This window comes from Pocillopora verrucosa, chromosome 10, assembly GCF_036669915.1.
Source record: "Pocillopora verrucosa isolate sample1 chromosome 10, ASM3666991v2, whole genome shotgun sequence".
In the NCBI taxonomy this organism is placed as follows: domain Eukaryota; kingdom Metazoa; phylum Cnidaria; class Anthozoa; order Scleractinia; family Pocilloporidae; genus Pocillopora; species Pocillopora verrucosa.
Window position 1 is genome coordinate 11,869,992 of NC_089321.1, and position 21,546 is coordinate 11,891,537.

Here is a 21,546-nt window from a genome sequence, read left to right on the forward strand (position 1 = left end):
TTAAGGCCTATTTACACGGCACGACTTTGTCGCATGCGACAAGCTTACGACAGGCCTACGACATGACTTAAGAGTCGTAAGCGAGTTGTAGGTTTGATTTACACGAAACAATTCGTGTCGTAAGCCTGTCGTAAGCTTGTCGCATGCGACAAAGTCGTACCGTGTAAATAGGCCCTTAGAATGCTAGCTTAACACGAAAGACCCTATCCGTTCCATTTAGTCAAGTTTAATGAGCAGTACATTTTTGATCTGCATGGGATGTCTTTCCACAATTTGTTGTCCTTCGAGTTCACATTGTACGCAAGAATTGACTTTTGTCAGGACTACTTATTTAAAATAATAGTAATGAAGAAAAAGCCTCTGAAGTTTTTTTTTTGTGTGGAATCGAGAAGAAGGAGAATAATTGGTGCGGGGCGTGGAATTTGGTTGCTACTGGCTGCCAATTTGTTTTCGTAAAAACCCCAGTTACCTATTTGATTCCTAACGGCCATGTGTTTGTATTTCGATCGAAATGCAGCAAAGTACAAGCAACCAGGCTTATTTGTATTCAAATACAGTCTTCATTTAGGTTTCGAGTAAATATAACAAAGCTTTTGCTTAATGCGTGTCCTTTGATATGTGTCCTCTAATATGTGTCCTCCTGTGAAGCCATTTTCGCAACTTTTAGTGCAAACACTTTCAAGGTAGAGTGAACATTTCAAGGTTCAATGCCTGCCCTCTCTGTCCTAATGTGTCCCTCGTGGAAGGCAGGCCTTTTTTGTAAGGAGTATATGAATTGATAGTAAGAGTTACTCTGAAAATCTTTGCGAAAACATAACACAAATGTAGAATTGCTTCCTCATCCCGTTACAAGTTATTGGTTTTAGCTGAAGGACGGGGCAAATCAGACCATAAAAAGAAAAACGCGACATTATATTGGATGAGGTGGAAGATTTTATGAAAATGCCCCTCTCTGGGGCAAGATTATGTTTCTGAAACTAGATCTTAAAGGCGCAAAAAAATTAAGAGTTGGGTTTGGAGAGGGGAGGTCTATTGACCAATCGTAGCCCCTCATTGCCATTCGTTCGGATCGTAAATGACTATTGGGCTCAGTACCAGGCTTTTCCAACAGTTCCTTCCCAGTCCCCTAGCCCTTAATGTTCTTGCTCCCTTTTGCCACGCGTTCTTTCGCGAGACTCCCGCTCTGCGCACGCATCTCCGGCCTCCCACTCTGCTTGGAGACAGAAAAAACACTGCTATGCATGCTTAGAATGCACTGGAATTTCTTGTGTACCAACTTTATTTTGAACCTCTATTTTAAGTGATATTACAAGATTCCAAATTATCCCAAATATTGGCAATCACAATCTTCATCCTGGATGTTCATGTAGTCGTAATCGTTGTTTACAACTCCGCACATAAGTCCACCCATGTTGCTACAGTCCTGGCTTCCGGTGCAGAACAGAAACGGACAGTTACACCACGTACCAGAATTGTCGGTGGTATGAAAGTCATCACAATCTAATATTTGACCCATGTAGTTAATTTCTTCGTGCACCTTTGGCAGGACCTCTAGTATGAAAGAATAAATGAAATTTGACCACTTAAATAAGGCCCTTCCTGGCCGGCTAGCCTACGTGTAGCCGTACCCGCCTCCCCCCCCCCCCCCAAGGAGTAACGCTTCTGTTTTTCCTTGGGGGAGAGGGTACGGCTACTCGTACGCTATTCCTAGCCAACTGTATAACAATGGAGAGCAAGGCAAAATGAAAATATCAAAAAGTAAAGAAAAATATCATGTTGATGGGTAGGTTGAAAAGGGACACGAAGTAACTTACGTTTGCATTTTTGCCAAAGAAATAAAGCGTTTACTTTCAAAAGACCCCAATGAAAAATATCGTTCAATGGAGAGCAAAAAAATAAATTTCCAATCTATCTGAAATAAACTCAGACACGTATATTATGGTCTATTGCCATTGGTGTCTGAATAACTGTTAGCAAAAATATACTACGTTGGTGTCAGTTTGTTCAGTCTTGTCACGCAACAAGCTCTCTCCCCCGCTGCGTGGTGAGACTAAGAAATGGCCTGATGGCAGGCTAAGACAATGCTTACTGCTTTTCCCAATCAAAATTATTCAGTTACAGCTACTTGCCGAAAAATTATTCTTCCACATAATTTTGCTCTGGAAAGCGAACCAAAACTCTATTTTATCTCTAGTAACCTCAAACAATAGATAATTTGCAGTCTCAATTCTTCAAACAGGTGGAAATACATTAAACGAAAAGAGAAAATTATCATAATTCAAAGGTTTTCACGTGGGCAAAATAACCTGGGCTCCTTATTTGGTTGTTGCCTATCTGGACTTTGCCCTGTGCGTGCAGAATACGTAATAAAATGCGGGGCTGTTTACAAATAATTGACACTTGATTGGGTGAAGTACAAGGAAGTTAAAAGCGAATTAGATTAATAGAAAACGTCTGAGTACGTGACAATTGCGTGGAAAACTGACTAACAGTCACACTCAGTTCCATGTGAAATTTTTTAAGTGGGGGAGGATGATGTAATGAAATTTAGGTCGTCTACTGGAAAATAGCACTTCCTCTGAGAAAGTCTAGGCCATAGTGACAAGTATACACGTAGCTAGATGAAATGAAATAACGTAAAATAAAATAACATGTAGTTATTTGAGGAAAATAGCGTTTAAACACAAGATGAAATTAATGGAGAACTTTAAAAAGCGAAGAAACAGTCATTTCAGCATTGCAATAGACCCAAAGAGTAAATATACTTCTTACGTAATTATAAAATTGCAGTAGGGTAAAGCACCTGGTTTGAATCACCAATAATTTACTGCGTACTCTAAAGTAGTGCCTCGCACCTTGTACTCAACACAACATAATTTTTGACTCAGTGACAAAAATGGTCAGTGATTTGTACCTCTTTTTGAGCCTTGGACTTGGACCGATAGGAATACAAGCGAAAATAACAAAATTATAGTAGCGCACTGCAAAGCCATAATTTCTGAAAATGAAAAAAAAGATAACAAAACAATGAAAACATCCTAACAAACATTGCTCGACGCAAGTTTAACACGTCACAAAACTTCGTGAACTGAAGACGAACAGCTTGAAAGTGTAATTAAAATTAAACTGAAAAACGATTCCGTAGTAATAAACGATGGTATTCATTGCTTCAAGCTTATTATTTACTAGAATTCTTTTTATGCATTTCGCCACGCAAGACTCTTGCTCCGTAGATGATCTTCGGTTGGTGCAGAGTGTGCGAGTCAAGGAACCTACCACACGCCCTGTCTTACCAGCTAGAACAATCGATCACAACTGGCAGCCCTGTTGCTTCATTCTCTCATTTTTAAAGTCAAAATCATTCTAAGCCAGAGGCAAATATTTCAGTGAAAAATAGGGGCAAACTATTAGTATTAAAACTAAGACTGATATGCAATATGGAAAGCCCCTTGGTGTATGAATAGTTTTTGTAATTAAAATACATTTATCTTGGTTTCCCAACTTGTCCCAAAGGTATAATAAAGAAATAAACCAGGAAATAAATTTACACTTCTTACCTCGTCAGTGGTGTGTGATGTTTCTTTGTAAGCAAGTAGATTGTATTTTCTGGTACTATCTAGTCAATACACCGCTTTGTATTATTTTTTTAATCATCATAATTTTTTAAATAATTTTTTAATCAATTTTTTTAAACTATTTTTAATAATTTTTAAAATTATTTTTCTAATTATTTTTGTAAAAACTTTTTAAATGATTTTTTTATTAATTTCTTAAAACTTTTTTGCAATTAGTTTTTTAATTATTTTTAATTTTTTAATTTTTATAATTTTTTAATCATTTTTCAGTTAGTTTTTCACAACTTTTAAAATTTTTTAAAATTTTTTAATCATTTTTTAATTAATTTTTTAATTAATTTTTTTTTAGCAATTTCTTTTTAAAATTGAACTGGTGAGCAGCACTCTGCGAACAGCAATTGTAAAACTTTATTCTCCGACGGGTTTCGTCTAACTGTCGTAAAATTCTTTAAGGGGTTTTACAAGTTAAAACTAAACGCTTGCATTTAAAAGCCATAGTTAGCGGCTATACGGTGGCCAATGACCATGAAGGCTTGGTCGGACATACGAACAGGTACAGGCGAAGTAGTGAAAAATTTGAAAATTTTTTTTGGGCAAGGCATTTCTTTCTTAGATCTTTGTCTATATAGGGATAATTCCTCACGCGTCCTACTTTTTCTACTTTCAGGAGCCTTTTAACAAATATTTGTGCATACCTTTCGAGTCGTTTCACCCCTCTAACAACAAGAAAGCTTTTATAAAAGGGGAGCTTATGAGATATGCTAGGAACAGTTCTTCCTTCTTTCTTTAAGTCTTTCTCCGAGACTAAGAAAAAGTTCTGTGGAAACGACTGCCAAGTGGAAACGTACAACCGAAGTCTAATTTCTTTCTTGAATTTTGTCACGGTTTTCGTTAATTGGTAACAGGACTTTGCTTCGTCCAGTTCTGTCTGTAATCATACCCGTGATTAACAAATGACTTTTGTCGGCTGGTGGTGGCGGTCAAGTTACAAAAATCAGCAAAAAGGCAAATACAGATTCAAAAGCACTACATGGTTGTGTGAAAATAGTGGGTATTTGAATATTGGGTATTTAGATAGCAGAAAAATATTCTACCGTCGATCTTTTTCGTAACTGTAAATTTTAAAAAATCGTATGCAGATGTTCGAGAAACTTCACAACTTTTCCCAAGATGGCAGTGACGAACAAACAATTTAATGCGAAATGAAAATCCTACTAACGATCAAGTCCGGTTGACAAACCCCTTTGGGAGCGCCGCACAATTAGCAAGCCAATGAAAACATCGTGAAAGGTACTTGAGGCCATTACTGGTCGACAGGGTCAACGAAAAAGTGCCAATTCCGATCGAGGACGAGATGGTGTTGTTTCTTAGATGCAATATCAAAACAGGAACAGGAAAGAAAGTAACGTCAAGAGGATATTTCGTAAGAAGGAAAAAAAAACCGCATTCAATTAACATTTGCCACAAATATTGACGGAATTTTGTGGTTTATTCATGTTAGAGTGCTAGCTTAACACGAAAGACTTCATCCGTTCCATTTAGTCAAGTTCAACGAGCAGTACATTTTGTATTTACATGGGATGTTTTTTCACAAATCAGCATTATTTATTGCCTTACAGCCACGTGATTGTATTTCAATCGAAATGCAACAGCAAAGTACAGGCAACCAGGCTTATTTATATTAAAATGCAGCCTTCCTTTAGGTTTCAAGTTAAAATGACAAATCTTATGCTTAATGCGTGTCCTTTTATATGTGTGCTCCTCTGAGGTCATTTTGGCAAGTTTAGTGGAAACATTTTCAAGGAAGGGTGAAGGTTTCAAGGTTCAATGCCTGTGCTCTCTATGTGTCCTTCGCGGAAGGCAGGCCTTTTTTAATTGATGGTAAGAGTTACAGGTGCTCTGACAATCTTTGCGAAAACATAACAGAAATGTAGAATTGCATCCCCAGCTTGTGATAAGTTATTTATCTTAGCTGAATGTGGGGGCAAGTTAGGCCACAAAAAAATGCGACATATTAGTGGAATGAGGTGGAAGATTTTATAAAAATATCCCTCTGGAGAAAGATTATGTTTCTGAAACTAGATCACAAATGGGCAAAAAAAAAAATAAAGGGTTAGGTTATAGGGGAGGTAGTCGGGAAAATCTCTGGGCTTAGTAGCAGGCTTTTTCTCCAGTTCCCCCCCAGTCCCCTAACCCTTAATGATTTTGCTCCCTTACGCCGCGCGTACTTTCGCGAGACTCCCGCTCTGCTCACGCATCTCCGGTCTCCAGCTCTGCGTGGAGACAGAAAAAAAATACTGCTATACATGCTTAGAATGCACTGGAATTTCTCATGTATAAACTTTATTTCGAACCTCTGTTTTAGGTGATATTACATGATTCCAAATTATCCCAAATATTTGCATTTACAATCTCCATCCTTGATGTTCATGTAATCGTAATTTTTGTTTTTAATTCCGCACATTAATCCACCTAAGTTGCTACAGTCCTGGCTTCCGGTGCAGAACAGAAATGGACAGTTACACCACGTGCCAGAATCGTCGGTGGTATGATAGATGTCACATTTCAGTTTTGTACCCTCGTAGTTAATTTCTTCGTGCATCTTTGGCAGGACCTCTAGTATGTAAGAAAAAATGAAATTCGACCACTTGCATAAGGCCGTTCCTGGCTAGTCTACATGTAGCCGTACCCTCTCCCCCTCTCCCCCTCTCCTCCCCCCCCCCCCAAGGAGTAATGCTTCCGTTTCTCCTTGGCGGAGAGGGCACGGCTACACGTAGGCTATTCCCAGTCAATTATATAACAATGGAGAGCAAAGTAAATAGAAATATCAAAGAGCAAAGAAAAGTATCACACTGAGCCAGTGACAACTCACAGAAAAAAAAATAGGCATGCTACGCATGCGCACGAGCTCATTACTATGGGTCTCGGCATGCGAGATTTATCTTTCAGATAGGCAGGTTGAAACTTGCGTTTACATTTTTGCCAAAGAAAAAGAGCATTTTTAGTGACAAGTAAACACGTAGATATTAAGGAAAAAAACGTTTAAACACAAGATGAAATTCACGGAGAACTTTAAAAAGCAAAGAACAATCATTTCTCATTGCAGTCGACGCAGAAAGTGAATATACCTTGCTGATCTTTCCAACCGTCGCCAGAAGAGCAATCATAAGGCAAAATAAAGATTATCAATCAAATATGCTTTATGCAAATGCTCTGTGCAATTTTTACCTTCGTCAGCAAACCTAGCCCTTCCAAAACAAACGTGCAAATGATAAATCGTGCTAGGCCTTTACAGTGATGCACCGATGTGATAAGTGAGAGATGCATACCCAAATACAGTGATCTGATTGTTGCGAGCAACATACCACTCGATACACAAACATAATGATATTTTTTTTAACAAAAAAAAAACAACTAAAAAACAAACAAACCACCTAAAGCGCGAATAACACAGCTGACCAAGTTGTAATCAGTTTTAGCGTTGCATCTGATTGGTTGAGGGAGTGGCGCAAGTTTTCTGGACCAATCACATATCGAAGTTAAACAAAGCAATGCTATCGTGGATTACGTTCGACATCCGCCAAAAAAAATACTCTGAATTATCAGCTTCGTCATGCTAATGAAACGCCTAACACGGCCAAAACAGCTGTTCATGACTCGTTACCTGATCGCTTTACTATTTATGTATTTTCCGTTCTTTTTCTATTTACTACATCCAACACTTACGATTTCATAACAAAAATGTGAGCCAAAATAAACGTTTTCCGTGTAATTAATCCTGTTTTTACAAGCCTTCCCGGCTCGTATGTTTGGCTGTGATTATCCGATGACATTATTGTGCGTTGGATTAATTTATTCATTTCTAATAGAATAACAAGTGTGAAGTGTAAAGCACCTGGTTTGAATCACCAATAATTAACAGCGTACTCTAAAGTAGTGCCTCGCACCTAATACTCATCACAACATAATTTTTGACGCAGAGACAAAAATGGTCAGTGATTTGTACCTTTTCTTAAGCCTTGGACTTGGACGGATAGGAGTACAAGCGAAAATAACAAAATTACGGTGGTGCACTGCAAAGCCATAATTCCTGAAAATGAATAAAAAGAAAACAAAACAATTAAAAAACATATTAAAAAAAAAACATTGCCCAACGCAACTGTGAAAACAGGGTTTTGCCTTCACAAATGAACGGACGGACGGGGACAACTCTTAAAAACTCTTCTGGGTAAAGGCTTTCCTTGGGGGCACTCGCTGGCTGCGGGAAGGTAACCGGAATCTATTACGGTTGCTGACTATCCTTGAGAGAATGACTAACGACAACAGGGTTGGCTCCAACGTAGATTTATTCTGCAAGCTCTACTACAATTTTGACCAGAACGGACCTGGCCAGGGCTGGTTCAACCCCGTTCTCTTCCTAACTTTCCTCACCTTTCTTTCTCTTCTTAACCTAACCGCTAAGCTTTTCAGAACAGTCCTATTTAAGCCTAACGTACATGGATAACGTAATGTCATGAATAATCTAAAGGATCATGTAATCTACTAAACTATTGGCTAAGTAGGAATTTCGCCTTTTGCAACATTAATTACTTTTAAAGAGTTCCGGTGGATAACAGTTACACAAAAGGACATGACAGGTGGCTGTTACGGTTTAACACTAACAACAACTGTTTACGGGTGACTGAAGGAGAACTGGTAGTGTTTACGCTTTGCTGAACTAAGCTTTCTACGTTGAATATTATATTTTGAAGCGTAAGCATGAAAGAACTCGATAACTAAAAATCCTATCGTTACATTCCTCCCACCTTAAATCGAGACCTCCTGGTCGAGCGAAAAAGGAGAAGGCATAATAAATACAAGAAACGAAAAAGCACAGCGAAGTAAAACTATAGGGGTGGTTTGTTTTTTGTTTGTTTGTTTGTTTTATGAATTTTGTATTTGATTTTGTTTTGTGCCTGAACCGCGGCATAAACCGAACAAGCCGAAATATAATGGCCTCGGGGGTTCAAATTAAGCAACAAGCTGAACAGACAAAGCTGCAATTATAGGGGTAGAATTTCATTGACCAACAAGTCTGCGATTGTCGGGGCATCAATCGTGGGTACAGCAAAGGCTTCTGGGTAACGGGTCAGATAATCAGAAAACACGACAATGTAGCGATTTCCAGAGTCACTCACAGGAAAGGGGCCAAGGCAATCAACAGCTACCCGATCAAAAGCACCTTCTACTGGTATCGGTAAGATGGGGGCTGTCTGTCGCTGTTTAGGGCTTTTCTTCATCTGGCAATGTGTACAAGAAAGACACCAAAATTGTACGTCTGCAAACATTTTAGGCCAGTAGTAACGTTCACGGAGTTTCTCATAAGTCTTGTTCACTCCTAAGTGACCTGCCAAGGGATCGTCGTGACCTCCAATCAAAATTTCCTGCCTTAGGGAAGTAGGTATGACCAGCTGAGAGCGAATTCCGGGGACACGTCGACCTCCCGGTACCCAAATGTGACAGAGGAGTCCATCAGGGTCCAAATAATAGTTGTCAATGGAATGCAAGACAGCTTTTGCTGCAGCACTGTTATTGGGCAGACTCTCTTTCTCTAAGTAGCTAATGATGTCAGCCAAGGTGTGGTCTCGACGTTGAGCGTCTCTGACGCGGTCAACCTGTACACCAGGCTGATCGAGGGCGGCGACGACTGATTCGTAGGGTCGACGAGAAAGGGCGTCAGCGTTACCGTTGGTCGGCCCAGACGACCAGTAGGTTCCTTGATGTTCATCAACCAACGGACAGCGCTGTGGTCAGTTAGTACTGTAAACTGCCGTCCATACACGTAATGTTGGAATTGTTTAACCCCTTCAACAACTGCCAGGGCTTCACGTTCCGTGACGCTGTAGTTTCGTTCGGCGGGATTCAACTTTCTTCCTGCGTAAGCTATGACTACTTCTCTTCCGTTCTGCTTTTGGCCAAGTACCATGCCTATGGCATCATTGCTTGCATCGGTGGCCAGCTGAAAAGACTGCGTGAAGTCAGGATAGGCGAGTATCGGAGCTTCAGTGAGGGCCTTCTTTAACGTGTCAAAAGCCTTTTGACAATCCTCAGTCCAGAGGAACGACGCACCCTTCTTTGTCAAGTCATGTAACGGACTGGCAACCTGAGCGAACCCCTTGACAAACTTACGATAATAATTTGTCAGGCCCATAAACGCTCGTACCTCTTTGACAGACTTTGGGGCAGGATACTCCTGAACGACCTTGACTTTCTTGGGATCTGGTTGTATTCCCTCCGTAGTGATCACGTGACCTAGGTAGTTTACCTCCTTTTGCCCAAAATGGCACTTACTCGGCTTGAGTTTGAGGCCAGCCTCGCGGAATCTGTCGAAGACCAAGCGTAGATGGTGTAGATGGTCCTCGAAGTTTTGAGAGTATACCAATACATCATCAAGATAGATGAGTGCAATCTGCCAGTTGAGTCCGCGTAGAACACATTCCATTAATCGCTGGAAGGTTCCAGGGGCATTGCAGAGCCCAAAAGGCATTGTGGTATATTCGTACAGTCCTGCATGCGTGACGAAAGCAGTCTTCTCACGAGAAGCGGGATCCATTTCAACCTGCCAGTATCCCGAAACCAAGTCAAGACTCGAAAAGAACTTGGCTCCTCCTAAGGCGTCAAGGCTTTCGGATATCAACGGTAGAGGATAAGAATCCTTTTGGTTATCTTGTTAACCTTACGGAAATCCACACAAAATCTGGAAGAACCATCAGATTTAGGCACGAGGACTACTGGACTGGCCCATGGAGATACAGACGGTTGGATGACGTTACGGTGAAGCATGTCCTCAATGTGCTTCTCTATTGTCTCTTTCTGAGCATATGGCACCCGGTAAGGGCGTGATCGTATAGGCGGGTGGTCACCTGTCTCGATATGGTGCTGGACGATGTTAGTGCGGCCAAGCTCGTCGGGGTGTATTGCAAAAATATCTCTGTAGTCTTGGAGGAGCTCTCGCAGACGCGACTGTTCCACGGACGACAGTGCAGAATTATCCAGATCAACCGGGACTGAGTCCAATGTTCCTGGATTCTGTTGATCCGTAGCAGGTTCTTTAAAAGGGAGTACTCCGGAATCTTCGTAGGCTTCGGAAAAAGTGCCCAAGGTAGCACCTTTTTGCAGAGTGACTGGTTGACTTGTCGGGTTAATGAGACGGAACGGCACCGTGTGATCATCTGCAATCCTTACCAAAGCAGCTGCTCCCTGTAGCTGGTAACACTCTGCCATTTGTGGAGAGGATTCTACGAGACCGGTAACACCAGGTGCGGTCTTTTCGGGTATACTAGCTGGAAACACTACTTCACTTCTGGGCGGAATAACATACGTTGACGGTGCTACCACTGCCACTAAAGCGTCCGAAAAGTGTACTGTCGGGGGATTCTTCAAGGCAATGGTTAGAGTTTCAAAACTGATTTTTGCCTGTTGGGCATAGCAGAAATCTCGGCCAAGGACTCCTTTGTAGTCCAATCCGTCTATCACTTTGAAGTCACAAGGATATTGACCACCAGCAATTTCGATGTCAGTCTGTAGGACTCCACGAATAGGCATAGGCTGACCACTAACAGTTCGAATTGAGTCCATGGCGCTTGGCTTAAGGGGTGGTATTTTCCCGTCATATAAGTATGCGAGGTGCTTTGCATCTAGCACAGATATGGCTGCTCCAGTATCCACTAGACAACGCATAGTTTTACCATTAATGCCCACCTCGACCACAAGTTCTCCGGGTTTGTCCTTCTGGGTGGAGTTGGCAGCCAATTTCTTCTGGGGTGTGCTCGTAATGTCACCACTGCCAGGGATAGTAGGAAGGGACTGGTACTCTGGTGTGGTCCCTATAGCTGGTTGACAGGCCGGCGCTAGCTTCGTGCTACTGGCGATATGGCGATTCGTAGTACCTCCTTTTTGACATCAATGCTTGATGTGCCCTTGCCTTCAGTCATTTTTCGATGATCTGGGCGAGTCTCTTCATACACATTTTCTGTAGCATCTGGATTTTCTGTGGGGACATCACAAGGGGCTGGAAGATTCTGTAATGGTATTTCTGTCGCCTGTGACAAGATATCTCTAGGGCGTGGGCCTTCTTGCACATTTCTGGGTGGCTCAAAACGGTCGGCCAACTGGGGCGCAGTTTCCGATTCGGGAGGTGGCGTGAGATCTTCCTTCGGAAGCCCATTTTCTAATTTACATTCCTTCTCTAACTGGAAACTAGTGGCAGTTACAGGAGATGACTTGCAAGGATCTGAGTCTAGGTGGTCAGCGATTTCCTCTCTTGGCAGTGACGGGGGCCTTCGTTGCGCAAACTGGGCGAAGTATGGCTGAAACTGGTGAGTTGATGAGGTATGGGGGGACTCTCTCCGTATGGACGAGATACTGGAGGGTGGCATTGTGTCTGCGGCATATGGTGCTGTATCAAAGTCACCTACTCCATCGTAAGCTAGATCGGCGTTGTAATGTTCATCATCGTAATCCCATTCATCCACTTCATCATTTTCTAGATCGTCAGCATAGTAGCCATAGTTATAACTCATTCCATTATAAGGCTCATGGTAAAAGGGCTCTTCGGTGTGCCGATTCGGGGCTCTGCTTGGCGTGGCATCTATCATGTAATGTCCCGAGGGAGCAACGCCGTCATTTCCCAGAACAGCAACACGGTTCTGATTCTGCGCCGAAGGCAGCGCTCTCAAGCGTGACTGTGGACCAGCGGAATAACGCACATTGTTGTTAGGAGCGGTGTTTGGGTACCTGGGTACCAGTTGACGCTGGTCAGTATCTCTTTGGGGGCAACTGTTCTGAAAGTGTCCCATCATTCCGCAGCGATAACATACTGGTCTCCCATCTCTTGATCTTTCTCGGTTACCCCGAGTACCTTGTCTGCGTTGCGCTGGACCATTTATGCGTGCGTCAAATCGTCGATCTAGGTTTTTAATTTGGTCTTGTAACTGACCCTCCATACGCTGCATAAGGCTCGTAAGCTCGTCCAGTTTTCGTTCATAGTTCCCTTGGGGCTCTGAACACGCAGCAACCTTGTGTGTGGTTATAGGTGTCAGGCTGTCCAGTCCTTGGGTCAATTTCTGAAGGGTATTACGAGCACTATTAGATGGTACTTGAGCTGGTACCTGCTGGCTACGGTTAAGCGCCTCGATCAATCGCTCGATCTGGTCACCCTCTTTAGTGGCATTCTCACGTTGAGATATCGAATTAACGGTCCTAGCCACTTCCTCTGCTTGTAAAAGTGTTTCTGGCATTCGCTCGAGCACTTTAATTTTCAGTGGTTGGGTTAGACCCTCAGTGAAATACGTGACTTTGTCTACCTCGGCCATGTTTAGCCCGCTAAATAGTTCGTGCATGTCATTGATATAATCTGACAATAATTCGTGGGGGCCTTGACGGCGAGCAACTAGCCTCCGTCGCTTAACCCAAGCACGGTCCTTAGTCGAATAACGTTTCACCAGGGCCTGTTTTAAGAGCATAAAACTTCCTCGCTCCTCAGGCGGTAATTCAAACATAAATGTTTCTGCTGGCCCAGCGAGGTTATTAATGAGCTGTGTTCTGGCGGCTGGAACATCCAGTGGAATTCCCTTAGACTCCAAAACCAACTCTAGTTTCTCAAACCAGCGGTTTATGTCCTCGTTTTCATATCCGTGATATTTATTAATGTGAACATCCTTACTCAATAATTTCTGCGTGAGTTCCTGAAGGGCACGGATGTATTCTCCCTCCATGGTAGTTGAAATTGAGCTATCAGCACTGCTAAAGGTAATCGAACTGGTATCAGCGTCAGTAAGGTTTACGAGTAAGGGACTCAAATCAGCGTTGGGAGAGTCCTCACACAGTACTCCTCCCTCGTAACTACCACGCTGGAAATGTTCGTAAATGTCGCCAGGTGGAGTAATAATTGGCAACTGTTGTCCACCAGAAGATGTACTGTTATTCACTACGAAAGTTGTACCAGGTGGCGTGAATGACGTATGATCAACGAGGTGTAATGTACTCTCTGGTACCTGTTGTCCACCTGTCGCAAGGGCGGTATCTGTAAAACTTTCCTCTTCCTGGAAAATGTCTATTTCTTCTGTTAAAGTGTTTATTTCCTCAGTATCCTGAGTATTACCAAGGCACGGTGGCGCCAAACTGTCAGAACTGTATTCGCTAGTAGAAACTTCGCTGATATCTACAAGTTCCAAGTTGGTCTTGTTAAACTTGTCAGAGTCTCTTTGATGGTTTTCTAATGGCTCAGAATCAGTGTCTTTTTCGGCGGTCGGTCCCTGCCTTACTTCCGTGGCTATGTCACTTTCGTCGAATGGTAAATCGGTCTCAACACAGGCGTCCACTCTCGTAGGTGGCGTGTTTTCCCCACGTAATTTTCCTTTACTTCTCAAATTATATGGGTTTGTTTTCTTTCTGAAAAACCTCGACATGAAATGGGTAACGGTCTCTCTCTTTCTTGCTTCGTTTTGTTGTGTGATTTTTTTTCTCTTTCTGTTTTGCTATGTAATTCCACTTACTTGGGCGTCTTCTTTCTTGTTCGCTCCAAGGGGTCAAACCAACTCTTCGTGAAGCACTTCTCTCTCTGATAGTCTTTCCGTAATTGCCGCTCTCCTCTACCAGTGTGAAAACAGGGTTTTGCCTTCACAAATGAACGGACGGACGGGGACAACTCTTAAAAACTCTTCTGGGTAAAGGCTTTCCTTGGGGGCACTCGCTGGCTGCGGGAAGGTAACCGGAATCTATTACGGTTGCTGACTATCCTTGAGAGAATGACTAACGACAACAGGGTTGGCTCCAACGTAGATTTATTCTGCAAGCTCTACTACAATTTTGACCAGAACGGACCTGGCCAGGGCTGGTTCAACCCCGTTCTCTTCCTAACTTTCCTCACCTTTCTTTCTCTTCTTAACCTAACCGCTAAGCTTTTCAGAACAGTCCTATTTAAGCCTAACGTACATGGATAACGTAATGTCATGAATAATCTAAAGGATCATGTAATCTACTAAACTATTGGCTAAGTAGGAATTTCGCCTTTTGCAACATTAATTACTTTTAAAGAGTTCCGGTGGATAACAGTTACACAAAAGGACATGACAGTTGGCTGTTACGGTTTAACACTAACAACAACTGTTTACGGGTGACTGAAGGAGAACTGGTAGTGTTTACACTTTGCTGAACTAAGCTTTCTACGTTGAATATTATATTTTGAAGCGTAAGCATGAAAGAACTCGATAACTAAAAATCCTATCGTTACACAACGCAACGCAATTGAAGACGAACAGGTTGATAGTGCAATTAAAATTTAACTGAAAAAAGAAACGATGGTATTCATTGACAACTAAAAGAAGTGCTTTAAGTTTATTATTCGTTACAATTGTTTTCTTATATATTTCGCCACGCAGGACAGTTTCTCTGTAGATGATCTTTGGGTTGTGTACAGTGTGTGTGCGGGTCACAGGAACCTACCGCACGCCCTGTCTTGCCTGTTAGGGCAATCGATCACAACTGGCAGCCCTGTGGTTTCATTCTCTCATTTTGAAAGTCATGATCATTCTACGCCAGAGGCAAATAATTCAGTGAAAAATAGAGGAAAATTCCTATTATCAAAAGTGAGACTGAAATGGAATGCCCTTTTGTGTATAAACTTTGCATCAAAATTTGGAAAACGGGAGCTGACCAAGTAATTTTCCAACATAGTGATATTAAAGTACATTTATTTTGGTTTTCCAGCTTGTCCTAAAGGTGTAATAAAGAAATAAACCAGGAAATAATTTTTCCACTTCTTACCTCGTCGGTGGTATGTGATGTTTCTTGGTAACCAAGTAGATTGTACTTTCTGGTACCGTCTTGTCAATACACCGCCTTATATAGCGGGTGGATTATGTAAAAATTAGTAGTACCAAACTGTATGGCGCACCAAATTGAATGGCTCAACAAATTGACTGGTTCACTGTTGAATGGCTCACCAATGATTGAATAGCTTACCAAGGATTGAATGGCTCACCAAAGATTGAATGGCTCCCCAATGATTGAATGGCTTACCAATGATTGAATAGCTTACCGAGGATTGAATAACTAACCAATGATTGAATGGCTTACCAATGATTGAATGGCTTACCAATGATTGAATGGCTGACCAATGATTGAATGGCACACCAATGATTGAATGGCTTACCAATTGCAATGGCTTACTATTGAATGGCTTACCAGATTGAATGGCTCGTTACTAGAATGAATTCGTTGACCTGTTCGTTATATGCTAATGAGAAGAACAACTAAGAACAGCTGTGAACATTTATTCAATTAATCAAAACTAGAATAAATTCTCGAACGTGATTGGTTATCTCCAGTCTGATCTGAGCACCAACATGACAGTGTAAGTAGATTCTACTCTCTGGTACTGTCTTTTCATCACACCGCCTTAAATAGCGGGTCGATTGTGTCAAAATTAGTTGTACTAAACTGAATGGCTAACCAAATTAAATGGTTCACTATTGAATTATCACTATTACCAATTAATCATAACCATTATAATTTCCGAAAAAACAATTACATCTAGAACAAATGTCGCTCGTGGAGACGATGTTTAAAGTTAAAAGTTTCTCCACTTCGGATGAGTGGCTACCGCCTTGGTTACTGCGGTCAATTCTGTGATTGGTGGATTTAGCTGAGTGGACTTAGTGTGAATGGCTGCTTCAACTTTACATAATAACAAGTAACGTGTAGCGCTTTTGAATTTGTACTCGCCTTTTTGCTGATTCTTGTGACTTTACAGTCACCACCGGCCGACGAAAATCATTATCTTTTGCAGCATCGGTTAATTGTGTAATAGGACTGAGACGAGTCCAATTCGGTCTGTAATCATACGAGTGATTAACCCTTTACACCCTAACATCAGTTTGCATATTCTCCCCACTGCTCTCTATACATTTTCTAAGGTGCTGACAAGAAGAATTTGTATAACGATCAAGGCCTTCTTTGGATGGAGATCATTTTCTTTATTCTTGTGACTCTAATGTGTGATTCAGGGGAGATGTTGTAAGGAGAATTTAGATGTTAGTCACCCTTGGGGGTTAAAGAACTAACAAAATCGGACGATCGCGAAGCAGGAGTGTCATTTGTTAATCACGAGTATGATTAAAGACAGAATTGGACGACACGAAGTCCTGTTATCAATTAAGGAAGACTATGAAAAAATTCAAGAAAGAAATTGGACATCGGTTATACGTTTCCACTTAAAAAAAAACCAGCTAACTCAGCGAAATGAGCGACAACAGCGCGCGCTTGTGACGCTTACTGTCCACGTACATAGGCACGGCGTGTCAATCGTCCCAATACATTATCTAATTATAACCTCTATAATTCTTACTACAATTATTACCATGGTAATAGTAAAAATTCATTAGTGAACCATTCAATTTGGCGAGACATTCAATTATGAGCCATTCAATTTTGTGAGCCATTCAACAGTGAACCATTCAGTTTGTTGAGCCATTCAGTTTGGTACAACAAATTTTGACACAATCGACCCGCTATGTAAAGTGGTACCAGGAAGTAGAATCTACTGACACTGTTCCATTAGTGCTTAAATCAGACTGGAGATAACCAGTCAAGTTCTAAATTTTATCACAGTTTTGATTAATTGAATAAATGTTCACAGCTGTTCTTAGTTGTTCTTCTCATTAGCATATAACGAACAGGTTAACGAATTCACTCCAATAACGAGCCATTCAGTAACGAGCCATTCAGTAATGAGCCATTCAGTAATGAGCCATTCAATTTGATATTACTAATTTTGACACAATCCAACTGCAATAATCCACCCGTAATTCAATTTTGTGACCCATTCAATAATGAGCCATTTAATTTCGTAAAACATCGAATTTGGTACTACTAATTTTGACACTGCACTGGAGGCCAGGACTGCAGCGACTCGAGTGGATTTATGTGCGGAGATGTAAACAAAAATTACGACTACATGAACATCAGGGATGGAGATTGTAAATGCAAACGATTGGGATGATCTAAAATCTTGTAATATCACTTTAAACAGAGGTTCGAAATAAAGTTGGTGAATGAGAATTTCCAGTGAATTCTAAGCATGCATTGCAGTTTTTTTCTGTCTCCACGCAGAGCGGGAGTCTCGCGAAAGTACGCGCAGCATAAGGGAACAAGAATGATAACTCATCACAAACTGGGGAAGCAATTCTACATTTGTGTCACGTTTTCGTAAAGATTTTCAGATTACCTGTAACTCTTACTATCAATTCATATACTCCTTACAAAAAAGGCCCGCCTTCTGCGAGGGACACATTAGGACAGAGAGAGTAGGCATTGAACCTTGAAACGTTCACCCTACCTTGAAAATGTTACCAATAAAACTTGCCAAAATGGCTTCAGAGGAAAACACATCTTAAAAGACAAGCATAAGCTTTGTCATTTTTTACTCGAAACCTAAGAGAAGGTTACATTAGAATATGGAAGAATACAAATAATCTTGGTTGCCTCTAACTCTTCGTTGCTGCGGCTTGATTGAAATACAGACACGTGGCTGTCAGGAATCATAGACGTAACTGGGGTTTTTCCGAAAATTAATTAGCAGAAGCAACAAGCAGCTTCTCTCCTTCTTTCCTCGATTCCACACAAAAAAAACTTCCAAAGGTTTTTTCATTATTATTCTCGTCGATAAGTGGTCCTGACAAAAGTCAATTCATGCTTACAATGTGAACTCGAAAGGCGATAAATTGTGCTGATTTGTGGAAAGACATCCCATGCAAAGGAAAAATGTACTTAAACTTGACGAATGGTACAGATAAAGTCTTTCGTGTTAAGCTAGCATTCTAGCCTAAATAAACCACAAAATTTCGTCAATATTTGTAGCAAATGTTAATTAAGTGCAAAATTTGCGAAAGTAATGGAAATATATCACTTAAAAGCGACGGAATCAGCTTGGAGTAACGAGAAATGCGATTCTCAAAAGCGACATGCACTAGTTAAGCTGTTTAATACAGGTTCGGCTGTAAAATACAAGAATTCCTCAGGACACAGCCATCAAAAACCCTTAACAAAAATCTTTATCGTCAAGACTATAGCCAAGGCCATTATATTTAACGTTTCGCATGGCACAAAATTTTTTTATTTCATCTCTTTGTGACATGATACCAACTGCATAAGTTCATTGCCCCTTTATCATCGCTGTCATATTTACTCGCTTTGGAACTCTTCTTCCCAACAAGTTGACCTTCCAAGTTTTTTAGTAAAATTCACATATATGCGCCTCTAAAAGTTATTGATTTGCTTCGTTATTCGTCATTAAAATCTCAAGGAAATTATTTAAATTTCGATCCACGTGCAGTTAGTTTTACGCGAAAATAGCTCCTTTAACTTTAAATTTACCAACTAAGCCTTCATCTTTCTTATCTTTTTTTTTGTGAAGGTCCCACTCAAAACCTCTTTGGCGAATGGGCTTCTTGAAATATTTTTATTATTATTACTACAATAATATGTTATGTTATGTTACTATCATCATCATCATCAGCAACAACGTCATCTACATTACTATAACTATTACTTATATTATTATAATTATTATTACCATCATCATCATTATTATTATTATTATTATCATCAATATTATTATTAATCTATTATATTTCATTCCAATGTTTAGCCTGTATAGTAAGTGTTTTGCAGGAGTTTGGTGCATCATAGTCTCGCCACCCATTTTTTCTTCGACGGCACGAAAAATCGTTTACGCTCAAGTTAACAAACCCTCAAGTTAGAGGCTCGAACATAGTAGGCGACCAATCGCTGCTAAAAATATATACTGCAACGAATCATCGAGCTACAAGAGTCAGCTTTTAGAAAACATTTGAACCAATGATTCATCTCTCAGTCACTGTGACCCAGACCTCCTCAGCTGGTGACGTCACAAGGCGATAAACAGGTTTCACTTCCTGTCCTTCAACAAGATGGAACTTAAAGCGTCTTATGAGAACAGACAAGAACACCAGTCCCTCCGCGATCGAGAACCGCCATCCGGGACACTTGCGTTTTCCAGCGAATCCAAACGGCTGTAAGCAAGGCTTGGAAGCTGTTTGATGTTCTCTGAACTGAAGCGATCTGGATCAAACCTGATACAGGAGAATTGAATGAAGTGAGGAGCTCATTTCAAACGAGTGTTCGAAAATCCGACACCAAATAAACCATAAAGCGCGAGAAAAAGCGTGTAAACAAGTCTTGTTTGGTTTAAGTTTTGATCCCCGCTCAGAAAGCCAGTTTAACTAAGCACGTGAGAACTCTAATTCATTGTCTGCTATAACTGTTACCTTTTCGGCTCTGGCCACAAATTCTGGTCTTGTAATACAACTCCAAACGGAAGAAGAATGGGGGTCTATAAAATAAGAACTCCTCATAAGTTTGATTCCAGGAAAGACTTCTTAACGCTAGACCGTAAATTGCCAAGGATGTACCTCTTTTGGAATAACAAATTCTCCGACTTGGAGGTCATACTCGTGGACTCTGGCTCCCCATGGAGCGAGTACTGAAGCACGAAGTGTCTCATCTATTACTTGACGAGTGTACCTGAAGTAAAGTGTGGACAAGACAACAAGTGATTTAAGACCAGCACACACGAGGGAGAAGTCAGGCACGCGACAATAAGTCTGGTCTGGTCTCTCACGCGTGTGTTCCTCATTTCTCGCAAACACAGGAATTATTTTAAAACCCTTTCACCCCTAAGAGTCACTAGCATCTAATTTCTCCCTAAAATATCACCCCTGATTCACATACTAAGGTCATATGAATAGAAAAGCTCTTGATTGTTAAACAAATTCTCCATGTCAGCACCTTAGGAATGTATGGAAAAGAATGTGAGGAATAGGCATAGCGATTTAGGTGTAAAGGGCTAGGAAAAGCAAGAGAAATGAGGAATAAAAAAAATGTCTAATACTCATCTCTTACTTAGAGCCATCTGTAAGTTATTTTACATTAACATAAAAGAAACGTTTTTATTTACGTCAGTTCTGTCACTACTTGAGGTTTGATGTCCTCCTGTCCCAGAACTTCTTCCAGTTCAGCAAAAACTTTTTCTTGGATCTCTGGATGTTTGGTCAGGAAGTACAAACACCAAATCATCACTGTTGGAGAAAAAAAATTTATACTCAAATCTAACCCTTTCTAAGGCTGGTGTATCAATTCCTTAATTGGGATCATTTCCAGCGTTCAATTTGTTTACAATTTTTTTTTCACTTCTTTGCTTCACACAGAGATTTGCTCTCATTGGAAAATGCACCTATCTAGTGGCCTCTAAAATCAATTGTTCACAACCCAGTTTCCAGTGGTCTACCTTTGCCAATAAGACTTCTCACTGCCATCTGTTTAGCCAGTGAGTAGTCTTCAGTTTAAGCTTTCTCCGACACGGTCTTCAATTAAACCACTGACAGCCGCTCATGGAAAAAGTTATGGAAACCCCTGATTGTTCAGCATCTTGTTTTAAGTTCACACTCTGCTAAGAGCCACCTCAAAGTGAATGTGTAATAAGTGACCATCTATTATAATGAGTAGGGTCGCAACAGTGTGGAATCAAAACATGACAGACTGTCATTCGGACACAAAGATGATATCTGGATGTCATATGATATGGGATATTTTATTTTGAGTATTCTTTGGTACGACTCTGAACAAACAAATATTTCTTTCGTCTGTAAACAACCATAAATCACCTCTCATCTTGGATTAAATTTTAAATGAACACTTATCATAGTGGATGTAAGGTTAAAAAATTGGGGAATATCACTTAGGTGATATCCTGGGATATCCCCCTGTTTTAAACTGAGGAATATTCAGTCACATGACGTGTTGAGACCAAACATGCACAAGCGCAATTGAGGGATCATAAACAATATGAAACTCACTGTTTCCTGTAGTATGGAATCCTCCGATAAGAAAAGTT

At 40.8% G+C, this 21,546-nt stretch overlaps 1 protein-coding gene and 2 long non-coding RNA genes across 3 annotated transcripts; all 3 read right to left on the reverse strand.

Moving 5' to 3' along the window:
• Positions 1-1,268: 1,268 nt before the first annotated feature.
• LOC131776115 (uncharacterized) lies at positions 1,269-3,652 on the reverse strand. Its single transcript, XR_009339520.2, has 3 exons — positions 3,558-3,652; positions 2,915-2,998; positions 1,269-1,551 (listed from the first exon to the last, which is right to left on the reverse strand). It is a non-coding gene; the product is annotated as an uncharacterized lncRNA (long non-coding RNA).
• Positions 3,653-5,936: 2,284 nt separating this feature from the next.
• Positions 5,937-8,350, reverse strand: LOC131776249 (uncharacterized). Its single transcript, XR_009339523.2, has 3 exons — positions 8,007-8,350; positions 7,582-7,665; positions 5,937-6,191 (listed from the first exon to the last, which is right to left on the reverse strand). It is a non-coding gene; the product is annotated as an uncharacterized lncRNA (long non-coding RNA).
• Positions 8,351-19,185: 10,835 nt separating this feature from the next.
• LOC136283973 (cytochrome P450 20A1-like) lies at positions 19,186-21,546 on the reverse strand. Its single transcript, XM_066173594.1, has 5 exons — positions 21,509-21,546; positions 20,611-20,731; positions 20,066-20,177; positions 19,922-19,986; positions 19,186-19,726 (listed from the first exon to the last, which is right to left on the reverse strand). Coding segments are annotated over exons 1-5 (444 nt in total). The 5' UTR covers positions 21,510-21,546; the 3' UTR covers positions 19,186-19,581.